We start from the raw sequence: 15,088 nt of genomic DNA, 5'->3' as shown, positions 1-15,088 counted from the left end.
AAGACAACTGATGGGAGAACGCTACAGTTTGTTAATAAACGAGATGGAAATCAGAAAATTCAGCAGCAAGTCAATTCAGAAGAGCTTCTGCCACACAGGAACTACAGGAAATTCTATCTCCCTTCAGCTTTGTCCTTTAAATCTTTCTTGTTTCTCCTCCTCAGCCGGAAGATATTGGACAAGCACCAATAGTCAATGCCCCAGAAGGTGGGAAGGTGGACTTGGAAGCCTTCAGCCATTTTACAAAAATCATCACACCAGCAATCACCAGAGTGGTGGATTTTGCCAAAAAGTTGCCTATGTTTTGTGAGGTGAGGACATTGTTTTCTTTTGCATTATTTTTCTTCATAGTTCCATCAATTTCCAGGAATACTGGGTATTGTTTAGAGTTTAATATTAAAATTAGCCGAGCTTAGTCATATGAAAGCAATGTCAGTACAAAGTACAAATGCACCCTGTTCCATTGTTTCCCCCCACCTTCTTTAGTCTCAGCTTGTCCACGTGAGGGCCACCAAGACCCTTCCATGGACCTGGCTCCAAGTATAGGCAAATAAAATCCCAGTGACCGAACTCAAATTTGCCGACATAAATCCAATGTTTATGACAGATCTGCAGGATAGGTTCTATTAACCGCATTTTACAGAGGGGTCAAAATAAGATCAAAGAGATAATTGAACTTATCCAAAAGCAGTACCAGGATTTGGACATAGGTCTATATTCTTTGAACAACTTATCCCAGCAAGATGGCTGCATAATGGTTGCTTAAGAATTAAAGTCAAGCAAGGCTCTCAATATCTCCCTTCGATCTTCCCTCTTTTCCTCTAAGTTCACCTTCTGCCCCATCTTCAGGGAACCCTAAAGAGCTCAGAGACATTTCATCCCTAACTTTAGCAGCCCTGTCATGCAGTGACCGAGGACGTGGGCTCTGCAGTCGGCTGCATGGGCATGAATCCTGAACAGACCTGACGCCATGGCACACACCCGTAATCCCAGCAGCTGAAGAGGCTGAGGCAGGAGGATCGCAAGTTCAAAGCCAGCCTCAGAAACTTAGTAAGGCCATCTCTAAACAAAAAAGGGTCTGAGGATGTGGCTCAGTGGTAAAGCACCCCTCAGTTCAATCCTTGGTACCAAAATTTAAAAAAAAAAAAAAAAAAAAAAAAAACACACATTTAATGTCTTCAAACTTCAGTTATCTCATCTTTAAAATTGAAATTGAAATAGCATCCATCTTAGAACTATTGGGAGATTTAAATAGGATAATATAAAGTACTTGGACAGTTCCTTAAAGCTGCCTAGGGGCTGGGGTTGTGGCTCAGTGGTAGCGCACTTGCCTAGCATGCCTGACACACTGGGTTCAATTCTCAGCACCACATACAAATAAATAAAGATCCCTCAACAACTCAAAAATGTTTAAAAAAATTTTAGCTGCCTATAATACCGCAATGACATTTCCACCCTCCCTGTAACTGCCCTTTTTGAATCAAGTGGGACCGATTCTGTTTTCTGGAGAACTTTTCCTTTTGCAAAACTCCATTAGGTGCCAATCTAAGGCTCTTCACGCTTTCAGGGGGACCCAGAAAGATGATACTCACAAAGGCTCACACATGGCTATGTGTCTCTTCTGAAAGCCACTTGAATGATGAGAGATTGTGGTCTCGGGGAGAAGCATTTCCTCACCTAGAATGACCCCATGCTACCTTGGCTTCCAGCTCCATTGTGGCCTTGAGTTTGCAATAATGGGAGCTACAATTGGAGCAACCATAGACAGTGATGGGGATACTTCTCATTGCTCATTTCCGAGCCTCTACAGAAGGCATACCCACAAGGTTTGGGCAATGGACTTTAGGACATTGTCAGTTAGGTCTGGGGGTAAGGTACAGAGTGAGTGCGGGAGTACCTGTCTCCCTCTGACCCCCTCACTTGACTGTGGTGGGGATGAGGCATCAGTCAATTCAGGCTACTATAACAAAATACCAATAGGCTGGTTAACTTATAAGCAGCTGAGAAGATTGAGAAGTCCCAGGTCAAGGCACCAGAAGATCTAGTGTCTGGTGGGGACCTGCTTATCTGTTCATCCACTGCTGTTTTCTTGCTACATCCTTGCGTGGCAGAAGGGACCGGGGAGCTCTCTGATGTCTCTTTTATGAAGACACAAATCCCATTCATTAAGGCTCTACCCTGCCCTCAGAACCTTGGTACTATCCAAAGGCCCACCTCCTGTGCCATCACATCAGGGACGAGATGCAACAGAGGAATTTTGGAGGGATAAACATTTAGGCCATAGCACTAGGGTATTTGCTATGGAACTTCCTGTACCTTATGACATCTTTTTAGAATTAATATTTATGACCATTTTGGAGGATGTTATAAAAATAGCCCATATTCTCTGGGTATGGTGGCGCACACGTGTAATCCCAGCAGGAGTATCACAGATTCAAAGCCAGCAATTTTGCAAGACCCTTAGCAACTCAGCGAGGCCCTCTCTCTAAATAAAATATAAAAAAGGGCTGGGGATGTGGCTTAGTGGTAAACCACCTGTGGGTTTGATCCTTAGTGCCAAGAAAATTTTAAAAGTTTTTGAAACAGCACATCTTCATTGCAGATTTATGCAACATAATAAACGTAAAAATTCTTGGTAAAACTGACATCAGTTTGGAGCATTTTTTTTTATTTGTGTGTATTACATATACATGAAATGTGTTATTAATTTATGCAATAATGTTGTTTTTATTAAACCACTTCTAACCTTAAAGAGTGGTGTGCACCTGTCCTAAGGGTGCAGCTCATGAATTCATCCCCATAATCAGCACTGAGACCAAGGAACAGAACATTCCCAGCACCCACTGCACCTGATTTCACTGTCAGTGGTAGGACATATGAGTGTCCGTGCACAAAACGATTTTTAATGGCCAAATAGTATTCAAAAAAATGAAGTTATTTTTATCACTGGCTCTGTGGCTCATCTACAAATTTTCACTCATAAATGAGTGAACATTTTGGTAACTATGCCCTGCTCCTATCATCAATTCCTCAGGGTGCATCCATGGAATCTAAGGACCAAGGCATACAGAGATCCCTTTTGAGGCCCTTATGTGTTCCCAGATAGCAATGGAGTGAGAAAGCATGCCCCTGAATGTCTTCAGACAAGCTTGCTTCCCCTCTCTCTCACCAGCTCAATGTCATCTTTATCTGTTGGGTTGGTTTTGTCTACCTGGGCCTTTCTTTGGTTGTGTCCCTTGAACCCCAGGACTTGGTGGCTGAAGAAGAACGCTGTGGAGTTTGAGAGTTCAAGCCAGTCTGCCTGTCACATGGCAAGCGCCCTTCGAATGCCCACCAGCAATGTTTTGTAACAAATGGAAACCTCCCCAAAAACCAACCACTGAAGAGAGATTTCACTTAAAGAAGTCGTCTCCAACCCCAGAAACAAGCATTATGGGCCCTCGTGTCCATGGTATGGACGTGGGCTCAACATGGAAATTTCCAAGCATGGGGTTGTGGAGAGCTTTTCTCGTCAAGCTTTCCTTGCAAGTTTAAGGCTGCTTCACTGTCATGATTCCATCTCTCTTCCAACCCTGATCATTTGTAGTCTATAATTTACAAACAAGCGCAGACACATGTACTTCCAGGGCTGGGGGGGGTCTTCTCGGCACCTTTCATCCTTTCACATGCTATTTGAAATCCAAGGGAAGGTAATGAGCTCTACAGGGCTCTGCGCTACTCACAGAATGGGATGGGGATCCCAGGTTGTTTTGGAGCCAGGGGTTTCTTGCAGTTTGCTGCCTCTGCTGTTCAAACTGTGTGCCTGGTGATTATTCTGCTAACATCCTGTCAACCCACTAAACAAGGCTGGAGTGACAGCCAGGGCTTTCAGATATCTAAAAATCATTGCCAGTGGAACTGCCAGAACAACAAGTAAGAACCCCCTGAGATCATGCCATCATCTTTGCCAATTGACCTGAGCGTTGCTCCACTGAGGAGACAGAAGACCCTGGGGGCGTATCCAGCGCCTCTGCCTGACAGCCCATGTTGGAGCCTTCTCACACTGAAACACTGTGGCAGGTACCTGAGAGATGATTTGCCTATATATTAAAACAAATGTCACCAGGATTCCACACACCCCAAAAAGATGTGTTTTTAAACCAGTGATGATCCCTTGCAAATACTGATTCAGCTTTCATTTCAATTTGAACTAGTCATCAAGAGTTAGTAGGTTTTATAAAGAAAACTTGAAAAGACAACTTGACTTCAAAGGTGGGGTCTGCCCAAATTTTTATACTTTTACAGATTTAAAAAAAAAAAAACAAGTGTTTTGATCTGATTAATAATTTCTCAGTGCTGTTCTATGCCAGAGGTTCTCAATAGGATCCACAAACCTGCAGAGTAAGCATTACTTGGGAATTTGGGTGAAATGGAGAAACTCAGAGGTGTAGTCAGGAATCTACACCCAACAAGACCACAGGTGATCCGGATGGGGCTGAAATGGGAAACAGGTGTTTAAGTTGGCCCCTCTCCTCTCACCAGTACAGGGTCTACCCAACCTTGGGCTTTCCACTTCCTACCACGCCTTGGGCCATGAGTTAAAGGATATAATTAATGAATATAAGTCAGAACCCAAACAAAAGCGAATCAGTGATTTCTTAAAAATAGGTGGAAGAAAAGAATTCATGTAAAGATTGCATGCATATGAACCCCAGAATCAAATATTAAATGACTTTTGGTCTTTAGAAAAAGCTAAGCCATTTAAATTAAATGGCAAGGTGACTAGGCTAAGCTAGTGCAAAATATGTAATACCCAGCATCTTAAACATAATTCAATAGCATTATGTCCACTCCCGTATAAAAACCGAAATTGCACTAGTCAAGTGTTGCCAAGAGCATTTCCCAGAAAGAATTCATAAGGAGCTTTAAGGAGGAGGTAAATATTATGTGTGGAAACTATTATTGTGACTTTTATACTCATAGTTTGTACAATCATATCCATGATATTTGAGTGTTCTCATCGCCACCCCCCCCCCCGGCATTGGGTTCTGACAGATCTAGCTTCAAATTCTAGCCTCACCCACAAGACGTTCACATGACCCTTACCATCTCACTCACCCTTTCTGTGCCCAAGTTTTCCCATGTGTAAATAAAACTGGATTTAGAATATCTACCCCAATGTATTACTTGGAAAATTAAATAAGAATGCATGTAAATCTTAGCATGATGCCTAATTCATCAAAAACACATTAAGAGCCTTTCAAATGAGTTTGATAATGGCATTTAAACTCCCCAACCACAAAATAAATTTCCATTATTTTTCTGGTTATTTTATAAAGTACATTATTCATGTTATCCCATTATCATAAATCCTAATTAAAGGGGTAGACACATGAGCTTAAAACGAAATCACAATACTGGCAGAAAGATCTGGTGTGTTAAGCAACTCTGGTGTCTGAGTTGCTGAGAAGAACATAACCTTAGGAGCCAACACGTCTGAATTCTGTTCTCACCTCTGCCCTCCTCGACTCACTGGGAAGGACAAAGCTTTTATCTCTCTGGGCTTCTTTAGTAGCATCTGTCAATAGCCTCCTAGTTCTGCGCTTTTTAAGAGACTCAAGGAGCCAACTTGCTTCAAAAAATAAAGAGAAGCTGTTGCAAACTGAACAGTAGAGTCAACTGCTAAGTATCAGAACTGGAGGACATAAAAAAAGTAGAAAAATTGGTAAGTTTAGCATAAACCCTGCTCTCAGTTATCCAGTAAAGACATAAAATAATCCACAAACTATGGGGTTGAACAGTTTTATACATGACTAATGCCAGTTGGAAATTTATATCTGTCATAAAAGAAATGCAAACTACTGAGATTAAAGTTGAAGATTACAGCTAGCCTGGACCATTAAGAATAGCTGTTGAAAGTCTGCTGCCACATAGAGGGTTTGGGGGTGGGGGAGGAGAACCAGGGGCTCCAAAAATGCTGGATGAGTGTCAGTGACAGAGGTCATTCCTGTTGCTTTTAGGACACTGCATATGGCTTTGACTGGCATTTTCCTTTTGTCCTTTGCTGATGTGGGCTGCTTCTTTTCAGCTGCCATGTGAAGACCAGATAATCCTCCTCAAAGGCTGCTGCATGGAGATCATGTCCCTTCGAGCTGCAGTGCGCTATGACCCAGAGAGTGAGACTCTAACCCTGAATGGGGAAATGGCAGTGACACGGGGCCAGCTGAAAAACGGGGGTCTTGGGGTGGTGTCAGATGCCATCTTTGACCTGGGCATGTCTCTGTCATCTTTCAACCTGGATGACACCGAAGTAGCCCTCCTTCAGGCCGTCCTGTTAATGTCTTCAGGTGAGTATGCCTAGATTTGTTCTGGGTATAAAAGGAGTTTTATGTGTCTGGTGCCAATTCAAATCACAAATGAGTCTTCAATCCCCCTTCAATTAGGGGTTTGCCAATAGGCTGGGAACTGAATGAAGGCATCAGATGTCTGATGGTTTTTGGAATTCTCCAGGGTAGTAGGAGGGGGCAGGAACAAAAGAGGTATAAAGACTATCAGCCAGGCATGGTGGTGCACAGCTGTAACACCGGCAGGTCAAGAGGCTGAGGCAGAAGGATCCCAAGTTCAAGGCCAGCCTCAGCAATTTAGCATGGTCCCATCTCACAATAAAAAGAACTGAGGGTGGGGCTTAGTGGTTAAGGAGCCCTGGATTCAATCCTCAGTACTACAGAGAGAGACCGACTATGAATTGACCACTTTCAGCAGACATCACCCATCCTGCCTCCTCCCATTTCTGTGTGCACGGACATGGATGAGAGGGACCAGATCATTCTTTGTTAAGCTGTGTGTGTGGAAATCATATGAGAGTGTCAAAATTTGCTCCCAGGGGTGAAGGGCAGTGAATAATGCCAACAGCTTTTTCTTCAGGGACCATGTCATAATAAATAAGAAATACAGAACACATCTTGTTACTTAAGGGAAGCTAATCTTTAAATATAAGGTGGTTTCAGATTCATCCTATGAATTTGCAGAATACCTGAGTGAGCTCTGCTTTAGTGCCTATCCCTTTGCACTCTAACTACCTGCTTAACTTGACAGTGTCTCCATCTGAACTGTTCGTCTTTTGAAGACAAGGCACCTAGGCTAGGTTTTAGCATTTGAAAAGTACGTATTACATCAATGGCTGAATATATGGGTAACATATCTGAAATGTATTCCGATGCAAAGGAAAAAAAAAAAAAAAACAGTAGAGCCAGCCCTCTTTATCCTCAGTTCTATATGTAAGGATTCAACCAACCACACATGGAAAATATTTTGGGGATGTGGGATGGCATCTGAATACACACAGGCTTTTTTCTTGGCATTATTCCTTAAGTAACACAGTATAAAAACTATCTACATAGTATTTACATTGCCTTTGGTATTATAAGTAATCTGGAGATGATTTAAAGTGTATAACAGGATGTACGTAGTTTATGTGCAAATACTATACCATTTTATAATGAAGGACTTGATTTTCCTCAGATATAAGTACCTGCAAGGTCTTGGAACCAATTCCCCACCCTCATGAGTACTGAGGGAGAATTTTACATATATATAAAATATATAATTGTATACAATTTTAGAAACTATAGATAGTACAACCCAATTTTATATACAAACTGTCATAAATATGAGGTGTGTTGGTACTGTCCGTAGTTTCAGGTATCCACTGGAAGTCTTTGAATATCCCAGCCCCATGGATAAGGGGGAGGACTACTGAATACAAGAAGGGAAGGTGTGGCGTATTGTAGCCTCAAACAACTTAAAATTCGAGATTATGTTTCTTTATATCCAAGAGACTTTCTTACTGTCTAGCAGTCTTCCGGCCTCAGCAATGTCACCAGTCTCTTCTCAGATCTCTTCCCTACCCCGACATGTTCGTGCTAGTCCTCTCCACTCCTGCAGGCAGCCAGGGGATTGTTTCCCTTATTATGCAATGGTCAGCTACATTGTCCTAGGAGGGAGGCATCACCTTTCACATCCAAGGAGGCGATTTGTCTAAGCTAGAGGTATTCATCTAAACAGAGCACTGCCGCTCCCTGGTCACTTGGTCCCTAGTGCCATGGAATTCATGCTGCATCCAGGCTCCCTCCTTGGAGCTGAAAAGACCCCAATCTGCCTACCTCTCACTAAAGGACTAGAAGCCACCTCTTCCCACCTCTGAAGTGTTAGCTGGGGGGCAGTGGCACATGCCATCAATCCCAGCAACTGGGGAGACTCAAGCAGAAGGACTTAAGTTCAAGGGTGGCATGGGCCACTTAGCAAGACCCTGTCTCAGAAAACAAATGGGGCTGGGGATGCAGCTCAGAGATAAAGCATCCCTAGGTTCAACCCTGAGCACCCTTCTCTCCGCAAAAATTAATAACCTCATTCTTCCTTCCCCTCAGATCGCCCAGGGCTCGCCTGTGTTGAGAGAATAGAGAAATACCAAGATAGTTTCCTGCTGGCCTTTGAACACTATATCAATTACCGAAAACACCACGTGACCCACTTCTGGCCAAAACTCCTGATGAAGGTGACAGACCTGCGCATGATCGGAGCCTGCCATGCCAGCCGCTTCCTGCACATGAAGGTGGAATGTCCCACGGAACTCTTCCCGCCTCTGTTCTTGGAAGTGTTCGAGGATTAGACGGACTGGATTTGTTCTCATAATTCCTACAGCACTACTGGGTGTCATTTCATTCCATTGCCTAGCTCTTTTGTTCGTTTCTTTGTTTCTTGTTGGGAGGGATCGTCTGGGGGGAAGGGAGGTCGTCCTCGGCATAGACATGGATGAAACTGTCCCTTGAATGCGGGTCCTTGTAACTATTGCATTTTGTTCCCCGGTCCTTCGATGTGAATGCTTTGGAGGTTTTACAGTTGTGGAGGCAGAGGAGGGGGGAGGGGGGGACAATCATCACTTCACCAGCACCTGGCCATCACCAGCTCCCACCCGTCCCTTGTCAGAGACTCAAGCTAGCCAAATGGCACTGCAGAAGAGTAAAGAAGCCTTAAAACCGAGATAATGCCGCCATCGTGATCCAATCCCGATTTTTGCAGGGCTCAAGGTAGCAGAGCACAAACCACCTTTGGTTAGATGTGGCTTTCAGCTTTTTAGGGAAAGAATCAAATTTTCATCTACTCGAGAGCATGCTCTTTTCAGCACTCTCTCCTTCCCGCATAACTTGGACTGTACAGGAATACTGGTGTCCTAACAAATCAGCTGTCCCTTCATCATTTTTGTGACCTTGTGATTTAATTTCAAGTTACACAGGAGTATGACTCAAAAGATACGCAGGTATCTGGCTGACTGAGGCCCCAGGGAGAATAATTTTCTTGAGCGAGCCCAAAGAAATTGGAAATCTTCACCAATGTTAGTGACTCCGCAGTTTCCAAAACTTCACGCACGATTACCTCATGGTAGGAAGACTTCTCTAGAGCTGAGGGTCACAGAACATTCCCACAGAAGTCAAACCTGTTTATAGGGTGTCGTCATGTTTCAATGGCATCTGGTCTGCCATCTCCCGAGCTGCTCAAGTTATTTATCCTGGCTGCACCTTTGCTGAGTTAACAGATTTCCCTATGGATCAAGTCTTCTAATCAAGGCGAGATAAACAAGCTGAAATTTGAGTCTGGTTTGGAGAATTCCAAGGAGAGATTAGCGCTGTTGAATTCCAAATTGAAGGAAATCCAGTATTCATGTGCTGGGTGACTTGGGAATGTTTCCTTCGGGTCGCACGTCCTCAAGAGATTTTCTTTATTCACAAATATTCCCTCCAACTCTGAGGCACTAAATCGCTCAACTCTCCCTACATAAGACGGGTCCTATCCCCTTTATAGCACTATTCTGACAGATATTCAGCAGGAAACCCCTGAGGGTCACATACCAGAACACTGTCACCTTCCCCACCCAACCTCCCTCTCCGATGACCGTCATGGAGTAGATGTGCCCAGAAAAGAAACGGTGACACCTCATCACTTCAGCATCAGAAAATGGGCAAAGAATGTACCCATGCAATTGAATGTATCTCATTCTTCACTGGCATAGTAGATATAAACTGCCTTTTACTGCCTTATCCTGGAAATATTGGGGAAAATAAGCCATATCCATGAGATTTACCTAAAAACAAAGGAATGATAGTCACTGTGAAAACCAAGTGGACTCATTTTCTTTAGGTTTGGTGGAGCCGAACCAGCCTAGAAGTCAGGGTGCCCAGGTTCTGGTTTGTGCTCTGTCAGCTGGTGGTTTCTGGACCTTAGTTCTTGGTTTTCTTATCTGGTAAAGAAGACATGATGTCCTAAATCCTCACCTTCCATATTGTATGAATTTCAGGGGGTGAGGGTGGAATACCGTTCTTTGAATGGTTTCTTTTATAATCAAATTTCAAGCTTCATTAGACAAACAAGTGTGGCCCATTAGCAGTTAAGAGATGTATATTTGATATGGATGGTGAAGACGAATTTGCACAATGGTAGCCAAGGATTTAGAGGAAGACAGGATGGTCTTGGAGAAAGAAAAGAAACAGCACTGAAAATCCCCAGCAGGACTGGAAATAATGTGAGGGGAGGGGAATTGTATGTTTGATGTGCTAAAGCAATTACATTGGCTTCTGGGAAAAGACTATCGCTACAGTACTTGTTAATCAGATATAGGAAGTGGGTGAAGAGATTAAAATATAAGCATGAAGTTGTTAGGCAGATTACCTGCCTTAATATTATCTATATAGTTGGTTTGGGTTGGTTTGGATTTGGGGTTTTCTAGGCAGCCTCTAGCCAGTCTCCTTACACGTTTGCCTTGCCAACATCTCAACTCCCTCTGTTGGCTCCCCCTTGGAAACTCTCTGCAAAATGAACCACCACTTCTAGCTCCAGAGTAACAGAGAAGTTTACTGTGTGGAGCAAGTTTTCTTTCCAAAAGCACCCAGAGAAGGCAAGCAGGTGAGCTACTAGACAGGCTCGTGGATTCTAGGGCATCAGGGTTTCCAGAGAATGTTTCCTTGTGTTGCTTGACAGAATGCCCAGGACATCAGATTCCCAGATGCTAATGGCAGTGCAGACCCTGCTATCAAGCTATATCAGAAGGCTTTGGGGATTAACTATGATTGGGTGTTGTTCAATGGTAGATCCGGCTAGCCCTGAGCAGAGAAAATATTAGATCTCCCACTCCTTAAATGACTGCCTTACACAGGCAAACCCCTGGTCTAGCAGCCCTGTTGAAGGCTGAATACTTCACACTAAGTAGGACAGCTCACAGTACTTCAATTTGAGGGAAGAAGATTTAAGGATTCAAAGGATCATGACTGTGGAGGTCAGAGCAACTAAACTCACTCCTTCTGAAACTGACGGAGATACTTCGTGCATCTCAAAAAGCTCTACTGGGAGGAATTTGCTGGGGATTTCTTACATTTTTTTTTTTTTAAACATTTTTTTCCTTATATTGTCCGGACTTTCAAATCAAGTATGGACCTAATGGAAATGGCCTTCACCCCTGCCCCCAACCGTGGGGAGACATTCCAGGAGAGCAGGACATACCCACACTGCAGGGATTCCTACCTAAAAGTTGCTCACAGTTAGGGACACATAGGCACAGGTGCGCAGGGCACACGCGTGTGTCTGTATGCAATCGTGAGGGTTGTGTGCGTGCGCATGTGTGTTTTTAACCCTCAAGTGTACTTTGCTCTTCAATTCAGACATGTAGTCCTTCCAGAAACAGTGGGGGGAAAAAAGAGCTTTCCTCCTTTATGATTCTGCTCAAAACACGACGTGCCGCCTCAGAGCTTTTTAATAGTCAAACAAGCTCAGTCCTCAATGACGCGCTTGACGTGTTGATGCTCAGCCCAGCGATGTCCCCTCACTTGGGCCCCAAGGGACACCTCAGCCTGCAGTGCAATCACCCGGAGGGCTGCCAGGCCCAGCTCGGCTCCAGCAACCCATTCCCCGTTGCTCCTCTGTGAACAGGTGTACAGCCTCGGCCCCTCCTCGACACTAAGCCCCCAGACAGCCTCCACGGAACTGCTGAGCACCCCCAAAGCATGTCCTTGTCAGTGATACATTTTTATTCTATGGAACTCTAACCTATTCGTGTCATATTGACCTTTTGCTGCATGAGTCATAAATTATGAAATCGGTCTTATGGTTTTTGAAATGTAGCCAGCATTTGTAAGGCTAAACCTTTTTCAAGAACTTAATGTAAGTGAATAACCAAGCCACAGCTCCTCCTCCAAAGGAGAGCGATGACACATTTGAATCTCTTTGCCCTTTCCAACCACGATGGCATCAGGTTCTAAAATAAGCTCGTAATTTTTCCTGTTATTTTAATAATATGGAAATATTAGCCTAGTGTTTCTTTCATAGTGATAGACTATAATCCATATTTAAATTTTATAGAGAAGAAATTTTATTGTACTGTGATGTAGATATTTATTATCCAGGTAAGGATTTGCCCGGTGTGTATTTTTTACAATTGAAACATTTTACTTTAATCTTTAAAAAAAAAAAAAAAAAAGTTAAAAAACATACACACAGAAAAAAAAACAAGGGGTAAAAAAGGTTTGGCCTTATCACAGAATTTTTACTGTGCTGTATAAATGTTTGCAAATGCAAAAAGTGTGCATTTCTAGTGTGTTTCCACATTAATTAATGCCGCCTTCAAGAGCAATATCGTGCAGGTAATAACGCTGTTTGTGGCTTTCTGTTGCACAGTTAAAGCTGACCCACCTTATGCACAAGACAATCAAATATAAATCTGTCCTCCTCAGGATGCAGATAATACTCATGTACATATGGAGCACAATGTAAGACAAAAGACGACTTTTTACACGTGTATTGTTGATACGGCAATTATCAGGGCATGAATGCACTCACAGGACTTCACCCCACTTTTCTTTCTTTCCATATGAACATCTTTAATTTCATCATAGATCCAAATGAGTTCTCCACCATGCCGTCTTCAGAGAAAACACTTTCCCCCCATAATGTTTTCATGCCCTGATAATCAGAAAAATGCTACAGAATAGAAAAGAACAGTCATTGGAAGATGTGTGTTTTGCAAACAGTGTTAAGTGATATTGCTAGATTGGTAATATTTTTCTCAGCCTAAAACTCTGTTGAAATCTGTGATCAAAAATGTTTTAAACTATCCAAAAAGAAAATTTGTATATTTGGGAAAAATGGATTTTTACATAGCTTTTGTATGCAAATATTAAATTGTAATTATGAATATAGTGGGCGTAGATAAACTCATAAGCTTAAATTCTAAAAAAGAGAAAAAGAAAAAAAAAGAAAAAGCTTATAATGGACGTACTTTCCCGCCTCTTTCTTTAATTTTTATTAGTTTCTAAATAAGCACAGAGTTGCCTACTCTTCTCACTTTAGCTGTTGCCAAAGGGAGAAAAACAGGGATGCTACGGACACTTGGTTCATAACCATCTCCAGAAAAAGCAAATGTACTTGGGAGAAAGGTATTGGGGTGGGGGATATGAAAGGCTGATGGGGGTTACCTCTTTGGAAGGCCACAGAGACACAAGGAGAAGGAAAGATCTCATTTTGCAAGTCAATGACTATTTGTTTCATTATCTCGAAGTGTTCCAGAATATTATTAATGGAATAATACAGCAGCTACCAACATATACCTCCATCCCCATTTCCCTCAACATGTCACTGTGAAAAAGGAACAAAAGCTAAATCAAACTGGCTTAAACATAAAAGGAATTACTGATTTTAATGGATTGAGAAATCTAGGGATAGGACAATCTACAGGCAGGGCTGGGTCTGGATGGTCACTTCGGATTGTCAAAAAGCACCTCTCTCAGCCTTTTTGTTCATGTAGGCTTCCAGTTCACATAGCCTTGACCTGATCCTGGCCAATAGTAGCTGCAGGATTAGCCTTACAGCGCCAATAGAGTAGAAAGAGTTTCTTTGCTCCAATAATGCCCATGAAAATCCTGGGCCTAATTCTCTTCCTGGTCCCAAATTGAATCTTCTGCCCTTTCTAAGGCAATCATGGTGGTTCTGATGACTGATGAGCTAATTTGCTTAATCCCTTGAAATCCTGGTACTAGGTGGAGGAAATGAGGGATAATGAGCACCATCTAAACCGCAGACTGAGAATTGGGACAGGGCTGATTCCTCAAAGAATATTCTAAGTCTTGCTGATTTAAGAAAAGGGGAAGAAAGCAAAAGCAAACAATACCCACACCAAAAATTGAGTCTGAAAGCATAATCATTTGCAATGCAGCAATGGCATATCCTCAACATAGGAAGCTCCATACATGTCAGGTAAGATGGAGGAAGCATCCAGACCCAGGCATGCCTAAAGGTGTCATATCCCTAAATTTTCCAGACCATTAAAAAACTTCCAAACCTGCAATGATCTGATACAAGGTCCCCTCCAGCCAACAAGTTCTTGCAATTATCTGAAGAAAGGGCATGGTCACTTAAATTCCAAAGAGAATCACACAGCTCAACAAACAACCAAGCCCATATTTCACTGGATTGTGAATTTGTCAATCTAGGGGTTTTTAATTTAATGCGAATGGATCAGGTAAATTGATATTCCACTTGTAAATTTTCTTGCAGTAGCAGAAGCAAACACATGTAAACTAATCATATAATTATAAATGCTATGCTACTTTTTCTTTTGGGTGGTTCATTTCAAGGGCAATTATTTTTCTGGATAAATAAACATATATACACATATGCACACACACACACATATATATACATATGTATATATGAAAATTTTGTAGAAGCCATTGAAATTTTTTCCATACAAAACTTGACTTGGGGGCTGGGGCTGTAGCTCAGTGGCAGAGCGCTTGCCTAGCACATGTGAGGCACTGGGTTCAATCCTTAGCACCACATAAATATAAACAAAGTAAAGGTATTGTCCATCTACAATTACAAAAAATAAATTTTAAAAATTAAAAAAAAAATCTTGACTTGGTTCAAAGATTGCAAAGATTTTGGCAAACACCACACAAGAAAGGTAAAGTAAGATGCCTTCTTTCAGGACAGACTAATAACATCCTGTTTTAACTTCCTTGCACAGAACACCAATTGCAATGAAGGCGGCAGATGCACATAAAACAAA

General features: G+C 42.4%; 1 protein-coding gene across 3 annotated transcripts in view; it reads left to right on the top strand.

Annotated features, from left to right (window-relative positions):
• The window catches only part of Thrb (thyroid hormone receptor beta), a 372,625-nt gene extending 359,527 nt beyond the window's left edge, over positions 1–13,098 (top strand). For all 3 annotated transcript variants that reach the window (XM_071619528.1, XM_071619521.1, XM_027923190.2), the window contains exons 8-10: positions 165–311; positions 6,068–6,326; positions 8,406–13,098. In XM_071619528.1, coding sequence (XP_071475629.1) covers positions 165–311; positions 6,068–6,326; positions 8,406–8,647 — 648 coding nt within the window. In that variant the 3' untranslated portion in view covers positions 8,648–13,098. The remainder of the gene's footprint in view (positions 1–164; positions 312–6,067; positions 6,327–8,405) is intronic.
• The last annotated feature ends 1,990 nt before the right edge of the window (positions 13,099–15,088 follow it).

Source organism: Marmota flaviventris, chromosome 1 (assembly GCF_047511675.1).
Source record: "Marmota flaviventris isolate mMarFla1 chromosome 1, mMarFla1.hap1, whole genome shotgun sequence".
NCBI lineage: Eukaryota > Metazoa > Chordata > Mammalia > Rodentia > Sciuridae > Marmota > Marmota flaviventris.
Note: the sequence above shows the minus strand (reverse complement) of the source record. Positions and strands in the feature narration are given on the sequence as shown.